This window comes from Styela clava, chromosome 8, assembly GCF_964204865.1.
Source record: "Styela clava chromosome 8, kaStyClav1.hap1.2, whole genome shotgun sequence".
NCBI lineage: Eukaryota > Metazoa > Chordata > Ascidiacea > Stolidobranchia > Styelidae > Styela > Styela clava.
Window position 1 is genome coordinate 9,465,560 of NC_135257.1, and position 16,223 is coordinate 9,481,782.

The window sequence follows — 16,223 nt, forward strand, 5'->3', positions numbered from 1 at the left end:
CTTTAAATATTTTAAAACCAAAAAACTATTTCACGTGAAGACTTTTGCATTCTTTTATTAATTTTATATTCAAAGACGAGGAAGTGAGCTGTTATGAAGGGCTTGTCACGTACGAAATGTGAGATTATTTATAACTTAATACAGTATCCCTTTCGTGACTAAGATAAGTAATGATCATATATGAGATAATTTCCGTACACGCGCCTGATGTCACTACTATGCAAAACTACAATAAATGCGCAACAAGATTTTTCAAACAGATATTTCTTCTTTAAACCTATAAATGCGAGTAACTTTTATCGCATTTTTTCTCCCCTACCCTAATAGAGTTAGAGATAAGGTCAATATAATAGGAAGTGATCGATTGCCAGACATCATACTGACAAAACAGTAGGCAGAGATACCAGGTAGGCATGATAATTTGTATGGGGCAATTAAAAAAGATGAAAATATCTGCTAGTTTCTGAAAATAACTATGCATCCAGAGCAAATTGGAGCTGTAATAGAGTGATTTGATGAGGGTTTGCTCATACGCCCCAACCCAATCGCGATTTGGTCTCTTTTGTAAATTAGATTTATGGCTTTGTATTTTAATTATTCAAGAAAGAATGAACCGTTTTTACTCACCCTGCCTAGAATGACTCATTTGTGCCAATGCGATGATTCCGAATGTTAGAATGTCCATATCCGCGGTTAAGCAAAAAGTTGAATTCCCCTACCAGAAAAAAGTAGTTTTTTCCTATCTGATAGAATCATAATATCATTATCAAGACTGTTCTTAACCCTTGTAAATTTTTCCAGGATGAAGCTCTTGCTATTCTCAATCCTTTGCTGCATGATTGCTGCTACGTGTATAGAAGGTAGAATACTTATGTAAACTATAAAATTCGTGCATGTTTAGGAAAGTCTTTTCCAATCAAGAGTTAATACAAATAGCGTATATTTAAGTTATTAACATATTATATTAAGCGTTATTTAATTAAGCTACTACTCGACAATGAATCATTTCATATAATATTTTTTAGGCGTTGAACATGGAAAATATTTTGTCTGCTATTTCACCAATTGGTCACAATATCGCCCCGGCACCGGAAAGTTTAAAGCTGATGATGATGTAGATCCGAATCTATGTACCCACATCGTGTATTCATTCGTTGAAATTGGCAGCAATAACGAGGTGAATTGGCTCACTGATTTTCATATAATATTTTTACTTAAAATTTATTTTTGTGATTTACTCTTCTATAATTTTGAATGATACTAAATGACCGTTTAAAAACTTTTTTGTCAGCTCAAACTCCGTGAATGGAATGGGGATCAGTTGATAAGACAATTAACGTCTCTTAAACAATCAAATCCTGAATTGAAAATTACGGCAGCTGTTGGAGGATGGAACTTCGGTACAAAGCAATTCAGCATTGTTTGTCAGAGCGAAGCAAACATGCGGGTAAATTTTTTTTCTGTATCGACAAAAATACCGCTCATCGTTTTATTACGACGTCCTGGATTTGAGAGTTTTCATTGTCTTAATTACAAATCAACAAAATCTTGTAGAAAAACTTTATCTTTGATTATGCACTGATATGTTCGAATCTATACAAAACTTATTGAAATTTACTTAGTTATCGTCTTTTTTTTTATAATATCGACAAGTCGCAATCCTAAGTCGAGATCGAGATACCTGTCCCAGTCGATGTCTTAAAGGCTAGTCCAGGGATGGGAAAATTACGGCCCGCGGGCCGGATAAGGCCCACCGAAGTGTTTCATCCGGCCTACTTGTACCTGCTAGAATTACGACTATAGTTTTTAAGGATATAAATTTCAGTTGAAAATTCCAATGAAACTAACGAAATTCAGCGGTTTAATAACTCAGGTAATAATTCAGTAATTCAGCGGTTCCCAAACGGCGAAAGAGAGAGAGGAGAGCCTCCGGCCCAGAAAGCGAGTCTAATGTCTGAAACAGGCCCACTCGTGAAATAATTGCCCACCCCTGGATTAGTCAAAATCCAACAGAGAATAACGCGTAAATGTATATATTCCTGTTCCAGCCAATTTAGTGCCAGAAGTAACAGTCGTTATAACTGCTGAGCTTACACAAAATATTTTTTCAGCATTTTGCCATCACATCAGTTTCGTTTTTGAGAGAATGGGGTTTTGATGGCCTTGATATGGACTGGGAATATCCAGGAAGTAGAGGATCTCCACCTGCAGACAAACAAAGATTCACACGTCTCCTAGAAGTAAGTTTCTAAACGATTAATTGATTGAAATTGAAAATAAATATTTGTAAATAAATATAGATTTTTTTTAATACGAACCAAAAACCACAATAATTGATGAGCTCAGTCGCTCACTAGAGTCTTTCATCTTAAGCTATTTTGAAAGGTAAACCAGGATTTAATAATTTATTGACAACATTCACATAGACATCGGAGCAATGTGCTTTGAGTTATTGGAAACGTGAGTGGACCTATGAATCTTTTCGATATTATGTTGTTGTTCTTGTTGATATTATTCTTCTTCGTCATGATAAAATCGCTTTTCTTTTTGAACACTGAACCAATTGCTTTGAAATTTTCAGTGGTGAAAGATTTTTTTTTTTGCCAGAAGGCTATTTATTTATTCCTAAATTTCCTATGAATCTTATGAGATCTATTATTTCATCCAAAATTGCGCTGTTTTATTTTTTAATTATGGGAACACGGTTTTTAATCCGCCAAGCGTGACGGCTGACTGTGAAGATTCTTGCGACTGGAAACTCGAAAGTTTTTTGAGGGTACGGTACCGGTAAGGACTGCTTCGCTCTGGTCCACGTGCATATATTTGAGCGTTGCTCTCTTGTTGCTACAACGCCCCTTTTCGATTCCCAATGCAGCCATAACGTACTTGGTAAATCGTATTTCATCGATCATATATATTTGCTATTTCAAAGACTGGCTCAAAGTGTATGTCGAGTCCTGAGTCACGCATCCCGGCTAGTTGACTTCGAGTCTCTTAGTTTTATAGATGGTGAATCGATTTGAGTAATAGGCTACTACAACATAAGACAGAAGAAAAGTCATTGCGTTGCAAAATTCCCCTTTCAGTCACAAATTTAACTCTGATTTTTAAATTCATGTTTGCAACCTGAAACTCAAACGCTTTGGGGTAGATTATTGTTCTTTTTATTCTCATTTTCTTGATATTTACATTCAAACGCGGAATTGTGGTTTTTGACAAAGAAAGTCTTTGACAAGTGCATTTTCATTTTATTTTTCTCGTGCGATATTTTGAGACAATCATGTGTACATATACCACATGTTATCTATCATCTGCCTGTTCCCATCATCATACGTCAGACCATTATAACAAACAAAACAAAGAAATGCCGTAATATTCCCACATGAAGATCCAAACTCGACGGCTTGACTCTGACCCCGTATTGTCCTGAAATAAAACTGGAAAGTAATTTGGCCATCTCTGGTGATATTTTGACTTATATAGCTTAGAATTGGTCGTAATATTGCCGCTTTTTTTAAAGTGCGATCGCATGGTAAACAAGAGAGCTATGCTCAAATATATGGACACGTAGCGCAATAATGGCAATAACCCAATGGCAATAATTTTGATGACGTCATAGCAAAAAAAAAAGTAATAGCCTTCTGGAGAAAAATTTTATCTTTAACCACTGAAAATTTCAAAGCAATTGGTCCAGTATTCGAAGAGAAAAGCGACTTTTTAAAAACGTGTCAAAGAACAAGAACAACAACAACAACATAATATTGAAACGATCGTTATGTCCACTACGTGTCCAACAAGCCTTGTATTTAAACAATCTAAACTTGAAAATAATACTTTGATCAGCAGTCCTTCTCGTTAGTTCATTTACGGAATTTTTTTTGCGAACGACCTCTGTTAATTGTGAAAACGGATCGGAATGGAAGTTTTAAAATTAAATATATTGAAACACTGCACTGACATACAATGAACTTTATAAAATGATAATATTTTAAAACCATATTGTTGAATTATTAATTTTAAAAAGACATTACTAATGAAAGTTATAATTTGTACATTTTCTTCAGAGAATAAAAATAGAATTGAAAGTCCGCTAACTGTTATCTGCATATATATATATATGATTCATGCTACCGTCAGCATATTTTTATCACTTTTTTTTTACTTTTACAGATACTGATGGAAGAGTATGTGTATGAGGCTTCTACTACGGGGGAACCGCGGCTTCTCTTGACTGCAGCTGTTGCTGCTGGAGTACCAACTGTAGATGCCGGATATGAAATATCCAAAGTTTGCGAGTGAGGAAATACAAATCACCATTATTTTCTTCATAATCAAATTCATAGTGGAATCCAACCACAGCAGCGAGGCATTTTATTTATGATGGTCATTAGAACATTTGGTCAGACAGTGAGAATAAATAACCACAAAAATACTTTATTACTCAAGTTATTCAATTTTTTATAGAATTTTGGATCTCGTTCATTTAATGTCTTATGATTTGCACGGAGCCTGGGAAAATACAACTGATCATCACAGTGCACTTTATCCAGGAACAGTGGATTACGGTAGCGACGACAGACGGAATTTCAATGTGGTATGATATCAAGCTGTTTGGTCATTATTCAATTTTCACTTTTCCGGTAAAGACCGATGCTATTAATCCTGGTTACAAAGAGAATAGCAACGTATCATATCGGCTCAATGGTACATGAGTAGGATTATGAATGTATGAATATCGCAAAGTTAGACATTTTGGATTGAAATTAGCAAATAGTAACAACTACAACCTTACGGCAAATTAGCTCCTTTCTAGGCAACTATACACCCTGAAGAGTTTATACCGGAACTGAAGAATTATGACTGAAATCCTCATTTCGGGTATTGTCGTTGCTCAATCACCAGTTTTCTCATGACTTCAGTTTCTGATACGTTTTGCAAAATATTTATCACATATTTATCAATTTTTCCCGTTTACGTATTCACCACCGATTCCTGTATATATACCTATATTAATTCATTAGAGTGATTAGACTACGGGCGTGAAGGCTGAAATTGAGCTCCTGAGCTGTCCATGCAGATAAATCAGAATTCTCAGCTGCGATAACTACTATCAGTATGCCCAAACATAAAATAGCTGACAGAACGTTTATAATATCGTTTGGTAATTTCACAAAATTTTATATTTTTTGAATTTTATAGGATGACGCACTCAATCATTGGCTGGGTAATGGATGTTCACCAGAAAAGATGGTACTTGGCATACCTTTATATGGAAGGTTTGAAAATTTCTAGTTTTAGGTCATCTAATAACTAGAAATAACATTTTGTTTTGCATCGAAAAAAAGTCTGATGACATCATAAATAATGGCCACAAAATAGGCGGTAAAATGCCTTAGAATCGGGGTGCGAATCTCCAAACGATCAAAATGAGTTTATTTGTGGTATGACCAGGCGGATGGTGACTTTACCGCTTTGTAAGCTTCAGGCGTCTCTGTTCAAATGGGGTCTTCTTTTTCTCGCCATGGTAAATACTTACAATCGAGTCGTTTGTTAATCGACCTTCGACATTGAGTTTATAAAATGGGAAAATAAATCAGGTAATACGTGTTGAAGAACATAATATGCGTACCAAGTCGCATATTCCCCGAAATCTGAATGGCTGAGCGAGTATAACTTATAAATATAAAATCTAACATTTGTCAATACCATTTTAGGGGTTACACATTGGCTGATCCCAGCAAAGGCGGATATGGAGCTCCCGCTAGTGGTGCATGTACAGCCGGAACGTATACAAGAGAAGCTGGTTTTCTGGCCTACTATGAGGTAATTATTACGTATCTTGAATTGTGCAATATTTTTTATAATGCGCTAGGACTAGAATATGACAAAAAGCTTCATATGCTTGTTTTTTAGATTTGCGCGAAGACGGGTACAATAAGTGTCAATTCTGACGCAGAAGCACCTAATATTGTCACCGGAGATCAATGGATTGGTTATGAAAATGTATTATCAGTCGGCAAAAAAGTATGTATAATTTAACGTTTGTGGAATGTAACTGTCATAATTTTTATTACTGATCAGATATACATAACTATTTATACACATATTATGTATACACAAACAAAAACGCTACTGCGACAACTTTTTTGCATGTTACAACAACTGTTATGTTACACAACGAATTAAAAATATACACCTCGATTTGCATCCATTTATTTTCACTGACACACTGAAATGTTACATAGCCTATATCACGAGTATGATAACATAAAGACGCTTTTTCATGTATTATCAACCTTGATTGCATTGTCAAATTCTTCAAAAGGTCGACTACTTGAAATCATACAATCTTGCCGGTGCTATGATCTGGAGTTTGGACCTTGATGACTTTGATGGTATTTGCCCAACTGCGAAGAAGTATATACTGTCCCGGTAAATATTATCACCGTATGAGTAGACCAAGAAACAAATTTATAAAATCAATTTTCCGCCATGTAAAAAAGTGAACAAACATTTAATCTGCTCGCTAAGAATTTAACTTTGTCTACTTGCGGACCAAAGTAATGAAAGAGGTATTTTTTAAGATTTGAAAAAAGTCCAAACTAGTATAGTGTATTTAAACAACTTTGAACCTAGCATGAAACGAAATGTACTGTATTTTCTACTCTTCCACTCTAGTATATAATGCCCCTGTGTGTTCTTTTACTTGTTACAAACAGAGAAATTAAATCGAAACTACATAATGGAGCAGCGGATGATAATGCGTGTTACCCTATGGTAACAACGACCGCGGTAACATGGTGGCCACCTGCAGTTCCACCCACTAGTCCCCCTATCCAATACGAGTGTTTCTACCCGGACGCGCCATGCAATTGTCTTTATGCGAGTAGTACACATGTACCACCAACGCAACCAAATGGAGGAACCACGACAATGTTCACCACAACAACTCACGCACCATGCGAAGGTAAGCTCCACTAATATATATCACTTATATTGCAAAATAACTATAGATTTTTCTTTGCACTCATTAAAAAGTGACTTATTAAAAACTTGCCTGTAACTAATAGTTCGCATTTCATGCAATTTAAAAATTTACATATATATGACATAACAATACATTTTGCATGTCGTGAACACGAAAAGACTGTTATGGCACCATAATAAATTCTATAGGCCTTATGAAGTAATTGTTTGAGAGGGGCAGAGGCCTCACAAATGGTATAGCCTACCTGAGGGCCGGATTTACCATAATACAAGGTAGACCCAACCTTAGCAGCTTCGACATTCAAATTATTATTCATTTTTAAGTCGATTTCAAATTTTGAAAGCTTGTTTCAGATTTAAACCGATTTGAAATTTCATAAAACTGATATTTGTTCAATCGTGGTAATATTTCTTGACATAAATATTTAACTTACTTCAGTTTGTGTAAATTTGAAAACTTTACTCCTCAACAATAAAAAAGATATAGCAATTCAAGTTAATTGAGCAGTTTTAATGTAATACTGTAATGCCTTCATTTTTAGAAAATAAAAAAATGTCGATATATATATAAGTATACCAATTCATTTAAGCAACAATGATTCTAAGATTAATATATTTTCCATTATTTCCGGATTTTTTTTTATCGCAGAATCGTTCACATTAAAAATGGAACGAAAATTCACCAACAAGGCTTTATTCATCAATAGGCTAATGGACCATGCTCCCCAGCCCCACCTCTCACAACTAGAGACGGATATTATACTTCAGGTCTTAATATGACGTAATAATGATTTGTATAGAGCCCTATGACGTGTTCGTTAAAGAGGGCCCCATAAATGACAAAGCCTAGGGCTTCTTCCCATTGTCTAAACTCGAAATCTGGTCCTGGACTGAACCTGTCGTGAGATAGGTGAGGCGATGAGACAAATCTTTATACGCATATATTCTTAAATTTTGATTGAAACATTTTTGATAGGTGCTGATTGTGGACCACAGTGTCTAGGGGGAAACGGCTTTTATCGCGATGAAAGTGATTGTAGTTGTTTTTATCAATGTAACAACGACGTCAGTGTTCACAGATGCTGTGATGTGAGTCAATAACCGCACTGTTGACTTCTGGTTATTAATATGCCAAGTCAATATATATATTTAATATATAGTTAGGCTTTCGGATCTATAAAATCAGCCCATTATAGTGATTGAACATGAAACTTTTACCTATAACTAAATGAAACGTATAAATTCTTTTTGCTTTCATTTTCTTGCGTGCAAAAACAATGTTCCTCTTGTATAATTTTCCAAGATAACTTGATTAATATCAAGTCAAGTACTGAAATTGAGAATAAAGGATCATATGACATTTAATCTTTTGCCCACTTCATGTCTCCAGCATGTAAAATACGAAAGATGTTTTCATATGTTTTGGACGTAAGACAAAATATATATATATATAGTATACACCTCTATATGGCTGCTAATAAAATAAATACCCTGGTGAATAACATGCTCATTTGTCTCGTTGAGACGCTGATCCATACTTAATCAACATTACTTACAGCCAGAATTATATTTCGACGAAGAAAATCTTTTATGTGATTGGAAAGATAACGTTTACTGTCCCCTGGACGGCACTTCAACAACAACGTTAGCTGCTGAAACAACCACAACAGCTGGTGAGTTTTTGAGTAATCATAGGATTTAGCAGTCAGTAAGCGCTGTTCAACTGCCTACATTCATACTGATGACCACCAGTATCCGCGGCAGACTTGTGTAGATTTTCAATATCTAATATTGTGCGTATACAGACATTCAGACAAGTAATTCGCTTTGGCATTTGCTGTATAATATGCACGATAATGTGAATGCACGTTGCTGCTATGTAAATGTGTGCCAATATCCTATAGAATCATCGTCAAATGTATAGCTGTCTGTTAGCAATGAACTATATTTCTGAACTATGCGAGTGATAGGATGCGATATAATTTTATCTCGCAGATGGCAGCTTGTATATATATGTAAGTAGACTCAAAAATTGGTATATATATTTGTATGTACGCAAATAGATTTGAAACAAGTTCTAAACTAAATTCGAAATCGCTTATACACTAACCAGACTCACCTCCAGTACCAACGACCCCTCTTAGTACAACAACAAAAGGCAATATTATCATAAGCACGACTACAGCGGACTCCGCTACTACTACAAAATCCCCGTTAACCCCAACGACCTCAGGCGGAACGGATAAGTTTACGTGCGACGGGAAGCCTGACGGTGATTATGCTGATCCGAATGATAACACAATATTTCACAAATGCGACCACGGCAATGATAACGTTTTCCATTGTCAAAATGGTCTCGTGTATGATGGAAATGTCTGCAACTGGCCGTCAGCTATCACGACAACAGAGGGAATTTATGGAAGTCCTGGTCCCACTACTAAAACTACGAACGTCCCCGAGCATTCCGCACCAAGCACTACTTCTACCACGCCAGCCAATAATGACGAAAATCCTACTTGCGAAGGAAAGGCGAATGGCACAACCTTCCCTGATCCAAATGACAACACGGTATATCTGCAGTGCGTACACGGAGTGATAATTGTGCGTAACTGTCCTGCAGGTTTAGTGTATGACGGAAATGTTTGTACATGGCCATAAAACCGCTTAAAAACACTATCCAATCGTCAAAATGTATGTTAAATATTGTTGTCTTGTTACAGTACTTATCGATCTTGATCGGTAAGTATGTTGATAGGTATTTGTCTGTCTGTCTGTATGTTAGAGACTTTCGTATGTTACGCAATATCTCACGAAAGCGAGGTTGAATCTGCTCCAAACTTTGCGTGTGCATTCATCATATCTCTAACCAGAAGCCGATTGATTTTGGAATTATGTCGTATAATATCCGAGATATGATGAATGCACATGCAAAATCTTGAGCAGATTCAATCTCGCTTAGACAAATACCTACCAACATACTTACCGATTAAAATCGATGAGTAACAAACAGATACTGATTATATTTTTACGTTCAGTATTAAAAATTTCCCCCATTACATTTAACGGACCTCCAGAAGTATGCGCACCAAGATGGCGCGCAACCAGAATATGGTATATGTGTACCGGTTAGGATTCAGGTTGTACGACATCTTGGTGCGCATACTTCTGGAGCACCCATTCAACTTTTACTCCTCTCAAATATGAACCGATTTAAGCTACCTCGTTTTTTAACTATCGAACCAAGTACCGGTATACACGTTTTGTTTAATTAAAACTATAACATGAACATGAAAAAATTCCAGTTACGGTAATTTTCAGTCAGTAATTAGAGTAAGAGTAATTATAGACCAAGCGTAAAAAATTGAAAACCATGTTTCCGAAATTACCTCCAAATTAAACAGTAGGTGGACGTCGGCGAAGCGCATCGCAAACAATCATCGTGTCGCATTGAGGACAATTGCTTCAATTCCAAAAATGAGCACAACAATCAGTTTAACGTTTTATTAGAACAAATTGTCCTTTCGTAGTTTGAACAAGTGGAATCAACACGCAAATTATTAACTTATACATATTGTTCTTACTATTCGAATCCCAGCCTCTGGTGTCACCACTACAACCACTGCGGGTATTACTACCACCACCGGTGCTGCAGCTACCACTACCACCACTTCGGCGACAACCACAACAGCTGCCACTTCAGTTTTTACTTGTGAAGGCAAACCAGACGGTAACTATGCCGATCCATATGACGACACATTTTTCTACCAATGCTCCGGCGGTTTGACTACCATCCAACAATGTCCTCCGGGTACTGCATTCAACGGAGCGATTTGTGACTGGGCCTAATTCCTAATTCATGAAAATGCTGCTGCTTATGCTTGTTGCGCTTCGCTGTTAGGGCCTCTATGAAAATGCATAAATTGAACAAAAACACTGCTAAATTTTATGTGACATGCCGCTTGAAAATTGTTGAATGTTTCAAAATACCCACGTAAAATTGATTTCAATTTATCATAAGAATTTTTCTTGAAAAAGTATTAGGCCTAGATTCTGAAATATACGTTTAAACAGAGTTGGAATGAGAACCCGAAGCAATTTGCTCAGATAATTTATTTGGCTCCTTTAAACAAAGTACAAGAATATGGGCTTTGAATAATACGCTATCACTGTTTTCACTCTGCTGTTGCTGCGTCTGTGTGCTCGCTTGCGGTGTGCTTCCTCGGCGAGGTTAACTCGATAGATTCGAAGGCGAATAAAAGAATCGTTAGTTGAGTAATTGATGCTAATAAATGTGCATAACTATGTTGCCAACCGCTTTGTTTTCATTTCTCATTGTTGGTGGCTCTTCTGCCCGTCTTCTTCCGCTACCTTATTGCTTCTCAATGTTTAAATGTGTTTTATGTCAGCGAAATACATAAGCTTGCTGGTGAATGTTAGTGTTTTTTTTATTGCAATCTTCAGTTATTTAATTCAACATAATAAAAACAGTGTAATTATATTTAAACAACTCCGTACAAATATGAAAATTGTGTGACTTGAAGCCTACTCATACAAAGCATTTTATTGTGTATGTTTATAGTAACATTTGACCGGGAAAATACAATTCCTACAATTTCGTTCTGTACGTAAAATAGTTCTGTTAATCTGCATGCTTGTGCACATATTATCTGTCCTGCGTATTTGTGTTAGTTGTCCTGTCTATCTTTGTTGACCTCAAAATTCCGTGTGTTTACGAATATTGTCATGGTTTTGCTTTCATCTTGGAGAAACTTATCTACGAAAAATATTCAAGACACCCCGGTGTTTCACGGCCTGTTCAAGGTTTTATGTATGTACAGTATTTTCGTTATCGTTACTTATGTCTGTAATTATTCTGTTTGTCATATATATTTGTCGTCAGCATCGTAACGCTAAAAGAGACAATCACTCGATCAGCTACAAATATTATGGAATTTCAAATTTTGCTATTTTTCTACTAATCAAATTGTTCATATTCAAGCAGGGGTCTTATGCCCTACAGCGTTTTGCGGACATTGAATAAATTTTCACTTTTTCGTCCAGAAATTACATGCCAGGGAATTTAACTAATTTGCAATACAACAATTAGTCTCAGTGTTTTAGGAAAAGCTTTTCCTACAGGCGGGACGGAGTCATAACAGACAGCACATGTCCCGTTATGTATTACGATGCTGATTGTGTAAATGACGATCTTCGTGTTGTTTGTTTTGTTGTCTCAGTCTGTCTGAAATAACACTTTTTCCACGTCGGGACGGGGAGTCATTGCAGACGGGCACATGTCTTTTATTAGATTATAATCGTGATGTTGTCTTGTGTAGTTTTGTATTTGTTTGATTCTCAATGTCGCTTCAATTTGTGTCAGATTAAAATAGTGTGGACTCGGTCATATAATACAATAGCGATGGTAACATTCTTGATTTTACTTTAAGATAAAAATCGCAGTTACTACTGTTTAATATCTCTAAAAGAAATTCTACATTCATTATATATATATAATGATTGAAATTTGACCTCACCACATATAATTGTTTATTGCTGTAAAAATTTCTTTGGTTGAATGTTTTAAAATTATCTGATGGGCGTGCATACACCCTTTTCATGTTTACTATATGGCCGGGGATAATGGCAATATATATATGTCAATAAATGTACCAGGAATTGAATATATGGGTTGAGTGTTGAATACTAACATATACAGCAAGAACACTGGGGTAAATAACTCACATCGTCAAATTTAAAATGGATGTATGCCCAACAAGAATAGAACAGACTGTGGAGTGTGGCGCATCGTGCTCAGCGTTAGGAATACGCTCACCAACGCACCTCCGATTACCCTGCGTAGGTTCGCAGCCCATGTAGTGACGAATATGTGCGAGTATTGCTGGACTCTCGCCGCCGTAGTGGTTCACGTAACCGCGGGTCGGTCAAGGCTTCCTGCACCATTAAGTTCATGCATCTGAAAATAAATAACAGGTCAACTAATCCTATACCCAACATGCACTGGTAACCGGACAAGAGGCCGTGGTTCGCCAGGTGATTGAGCCGACTCGTGGGATTTTCTCTTCCCGGGATAAATATTAAATCCCATCCGAACTTTTTGCTACTAAGTCTTTTCAGTTAACGGTACATGGAAGGATTGACCAGAAAATCCGAAACTGCGCTTCTTTTACCGCTCCATTCGACCGGCTGTGCCAATGGCCCAAATTTTTAAATTAAATGACGTATTTCTCTGCATATACTGGCTGTAGAATAAACCTGATCGTTTCAGATAGGCGTGGGTGACAGAGAAAATAGCGATCAGCGTTTGCATGAATCAAGTCGGCGACAAGATGCCTACCAGGTAATCATCTACATCAGGCCTGCCCAACCTTTTTCGGCCACTTTCACGTGACGAAATCGGTCGCGGGCAGCAAACCTTTGTACCAAACATTAATACCAGATAAGTCCCGATTTTGGTGTAGGTAATCACAAAATACATAAAAGGCGAGTTCATTAACATAAAATCAATCAAATTAATAATTGCTTACTGGGTAGGGCTGGCAAATTATTCGGATATTAGAATAGCGGTTTACTATCCGAATATCTGGTAAACGGGGCGTGGACATAACACTCTCGGGCGACCGAATCAAAAAATCAATCATCGCACAACACACTTGCGGTTTTTTGCGACGACGCAAGAAACACACACATCACGTCAAAGTTGAGTGTTTTATTGCAGTATATATAGTGTTTTTCAGTGGCGGCGCGTGGTCATTTTGACAACCGGGGCAAGCTACTGCGGGACCAAGTCACCACCTTCTACGGGGACAGGATGAGCGCTGTAAGTTCTCCCATCATTTTATGAGTATAAAAACCATTCCATCGGTAACAACGAATCGGCAAAAGCGACAATTTTTAACGATAAGAAAGTGTCTTTAAAACCGGTCCAAGTCAAGGGATTAATAAATATAGACATAGTTTATTTTGAAACCTCTTTCAAAAGGAAAGGCAATATTTACCCAGATAAATACAATGACATATTAACAGAAACTTCGGGAAAGCAGACAAAACCTAAAATAAGGTTTAAAACGTTACTATGAAGAAAGGAAAGTTATGCAAAGATAAGGACATGCGTCGCTCACTCATAGATATATATGCTGCTAGACTTCTACTGCTTGAACATATAGGCAACACGCCGCGGTTTCTTGGAAGCAAAATGCTCAATAACGCGCTGATTAAAGTCATGCATCCCAGAAATAACGTCTCTGTGAATGGATAAAACAGCCAAGGAATTTAATCTATCTTGCTTCATTGTGTTTCTGAGATACGCTTTAATACGCTTCAGCGTGCTGAATGTTCGCTCTGCGTCGGCGGAAGAAATAGGCGTCGTCAAAATGAGGTCCAGAAATTTTGCAGACGCCGCAAAGGTAGTTACTAGTGTGTTATCTATGAGGAACCCATAGAGCGCGCAAGTTGATGTGATGTTCAAAAAAGTTTGATTGGTGTATATACATTGCAATTCATTTTCCAATTTACCCACGTTTATCATGGGGTAAAATTTGGAGACAGTAGCCAACAAATGGATGGGAAATTGACGTGCAAATTTTGAAAAATTTTTGGGGTTCATCAAAGAGAACGCGGCAAGGTGTTCAGTGCGCAGACGATCGCCTATTTGATTCACCAGAATGTCACAGCATTCCTTTGCAGACAAAATCAAACGCTGCGTTGTTTGCCCGCGGCGTAAAGAAGCACTCCATGTGTCGTCGTATTTTATTGTTTCCCGGATACGAGATACAGCATCGCAAAAGTCTGAAATACACGACTGCACAGACGCTCCATCCATTAGCCTTGACTGCAATGCGCCGTATAATACATCCACGTGATAGAATATTGTGGAGAAAAAAGCGAGAAAAAATGAAAACTCACCATCTTCTAGCAGACGCTTTAGACCTGCCGCCTCCCTCACAGAAAGTTCGTCCCAAACCGGAGAGCTCTGAATGCCATTGGAACCGAGCTCAGACCTAATTTTGGACACGCCCTGCACCACGCGTGATTGGAAGTTCCAACGTGTTGGTGCACAAGCTGGGAGACGGCGGCTACATATCTGGCGAAGGAGGTCAGAGCGCTTCGGCGAAACGGAAAAAAATGAAGAAAACCCCGAAACATTTGCAAAAAATATACGGACGAGAGGGTTATCAAGACACATATTTTTAATAACGAGATTAAATTGGTGTGCATAACAATGTAAAAAATGCGCATGAGGAAAATCTTCTTTTATATAAACTTGAACACCATGTTTCGACCCACTCATGACTGCCGCGCCGTCATAAGTTTGAGCTATCAATTTTGACTTCGCGTTGTAAGGCTGTAACACTTCTTTCAGTACAGCCGATATCCCGCAAGACGTGCGATCAACGATTGGTACAAAGCTGTGAAATCTCTCGGTAGGTTTACCATCTTTCACAAACCGAAAAATCACAGCCAGTTGGGAAACGCACGTGATGTCAGTTGTCTCGTCAGACTGAATCGAAAGGAACTGGCAATTCTCAATTTCCAGAGCCAAATGTTGTAAATAAATTTTATACATTGAGTCGAGCAAATCATTTTGGATATCCTTAGATGTCCCTTTCGAAACAGTTGCGGCATCAAGATGATCTCTCAAACACGTTGTTGTAAGAAACGTCGGCATTGTGTCGTCATAATTTCGGGGCTAGCATGATGATTTAGTAAAAGAAACAGAAAACAAACGAGACAAACGCGGCGAGTGGAAGATAAAAGAGAGAATACGATATACAATGAGCAACCGGGGCAAAATCGACGTCGCCCCGTCGACGTTCGGCGAAGGCTTTGCGAGCGAAAAATGAACCATGTCGGGAGAATATGGCTAGTGTAGACAGTCTGTGCAACCGATATTGAGGTATTTTTCGAATATTTTTTATTATACCGGCCCTATTGACGCGCCGCCACTGTTTTTATTCATTTATTTTCAGTAGCTACGATACTGCTTTAATGTTCAAATGAGCATAATGTGCGTCAATGTCGCGGCAATATCAAGTTTTAGTGGGCCGTTTCGTAAAATTTGAAACATCAATACAAGTATTTAATGAAGTAAAATAACGAAGATTTCTGAACAAATAGTCGATATATACTGATTTGTGACTAATTCGTAGCAATGTCATTACGTCAATTTCATCAGAATTATTGACGAATATGCAGTGACGACATTTCCAAAATCTTAT

At 37.3% G+C, this 16,223-nt stretch overlaps 1 protein-coding gene across 2 annotated transcripts; it reads left to right on the forward strand.

Annotated features, from left to right (window-relative positions):
- The first annotated feature begins 328 nt into the window (after positions 1 to 328).
- LOC120345866 (chitinase-3-like protein 1) lies at positions 329 to 13,629 on the forward strand. 2 transcript variants are annotated; one of them, XM_039415446.2, is made up of 15 exons: positions 329 to 407; positions 802 to 860; positions 1,026 to 1,177; positions 1,292 to 1,447; positions 2,112 to 2,240; positions 4,171 to 4,295; positions 4,465 to 4,594; positions 5,200 to 5,276; positions 5,715 to 5,823; positions 5,914 to 6,024; positions 6,326 to 6,432; positions 6,720 to 6,967; positions 7,964 to 8,076; positions 8,546 to 8,660; positions 9,101 to 10,725. In XM_039415446.2, exons 2-15 carry the CDS (start codon positions 803 to 805, stop codon positions 9,643 to 9,645), a joined length of 2,175 nt encoding a protein of 724 aa, XP_039271380.2. In that variant the 5' UTR covers positions 329 to 407; position 802; the 3' UTR covers positions 9,646 to 10,725. The 2 variants fall into 2 exon arrangements, with proteins under 2 accessions (XP_039271380.2, XP_039271381.2); XM_039415447.2 differs by having other exon boundaries at positions 330 to 407; positions 10,583 to 13,629.
- The last annotated feature ends 2,594 nt before the right edge of the window (positions 13,630 to 16,223 follow it).

Bases quoted from the DNA above. Each gene is read 5' to 3' on its own strand.
- LOC120345866 (XM_039415446.2), top strand. From the start codon at position 803: ATGAAGCTCTTGCTATTCTCAATCCTTTGCTGCATGATTGCTGCTACG. The intron at 2,241-4,170 runs GTAAGTTTCTAA...TTACTTTTACAG, and splicing joins GATTCACACGTCTCCTAGAA to ATACTGATGGAAGAGTATGT. The intron at 6,433-6,719 runs GTAAATATTATC...TGTTACAAACAG, and splicing joins AAGAAGTATATACTGTCCCG to AGAAATTAAATCGAAACTAC.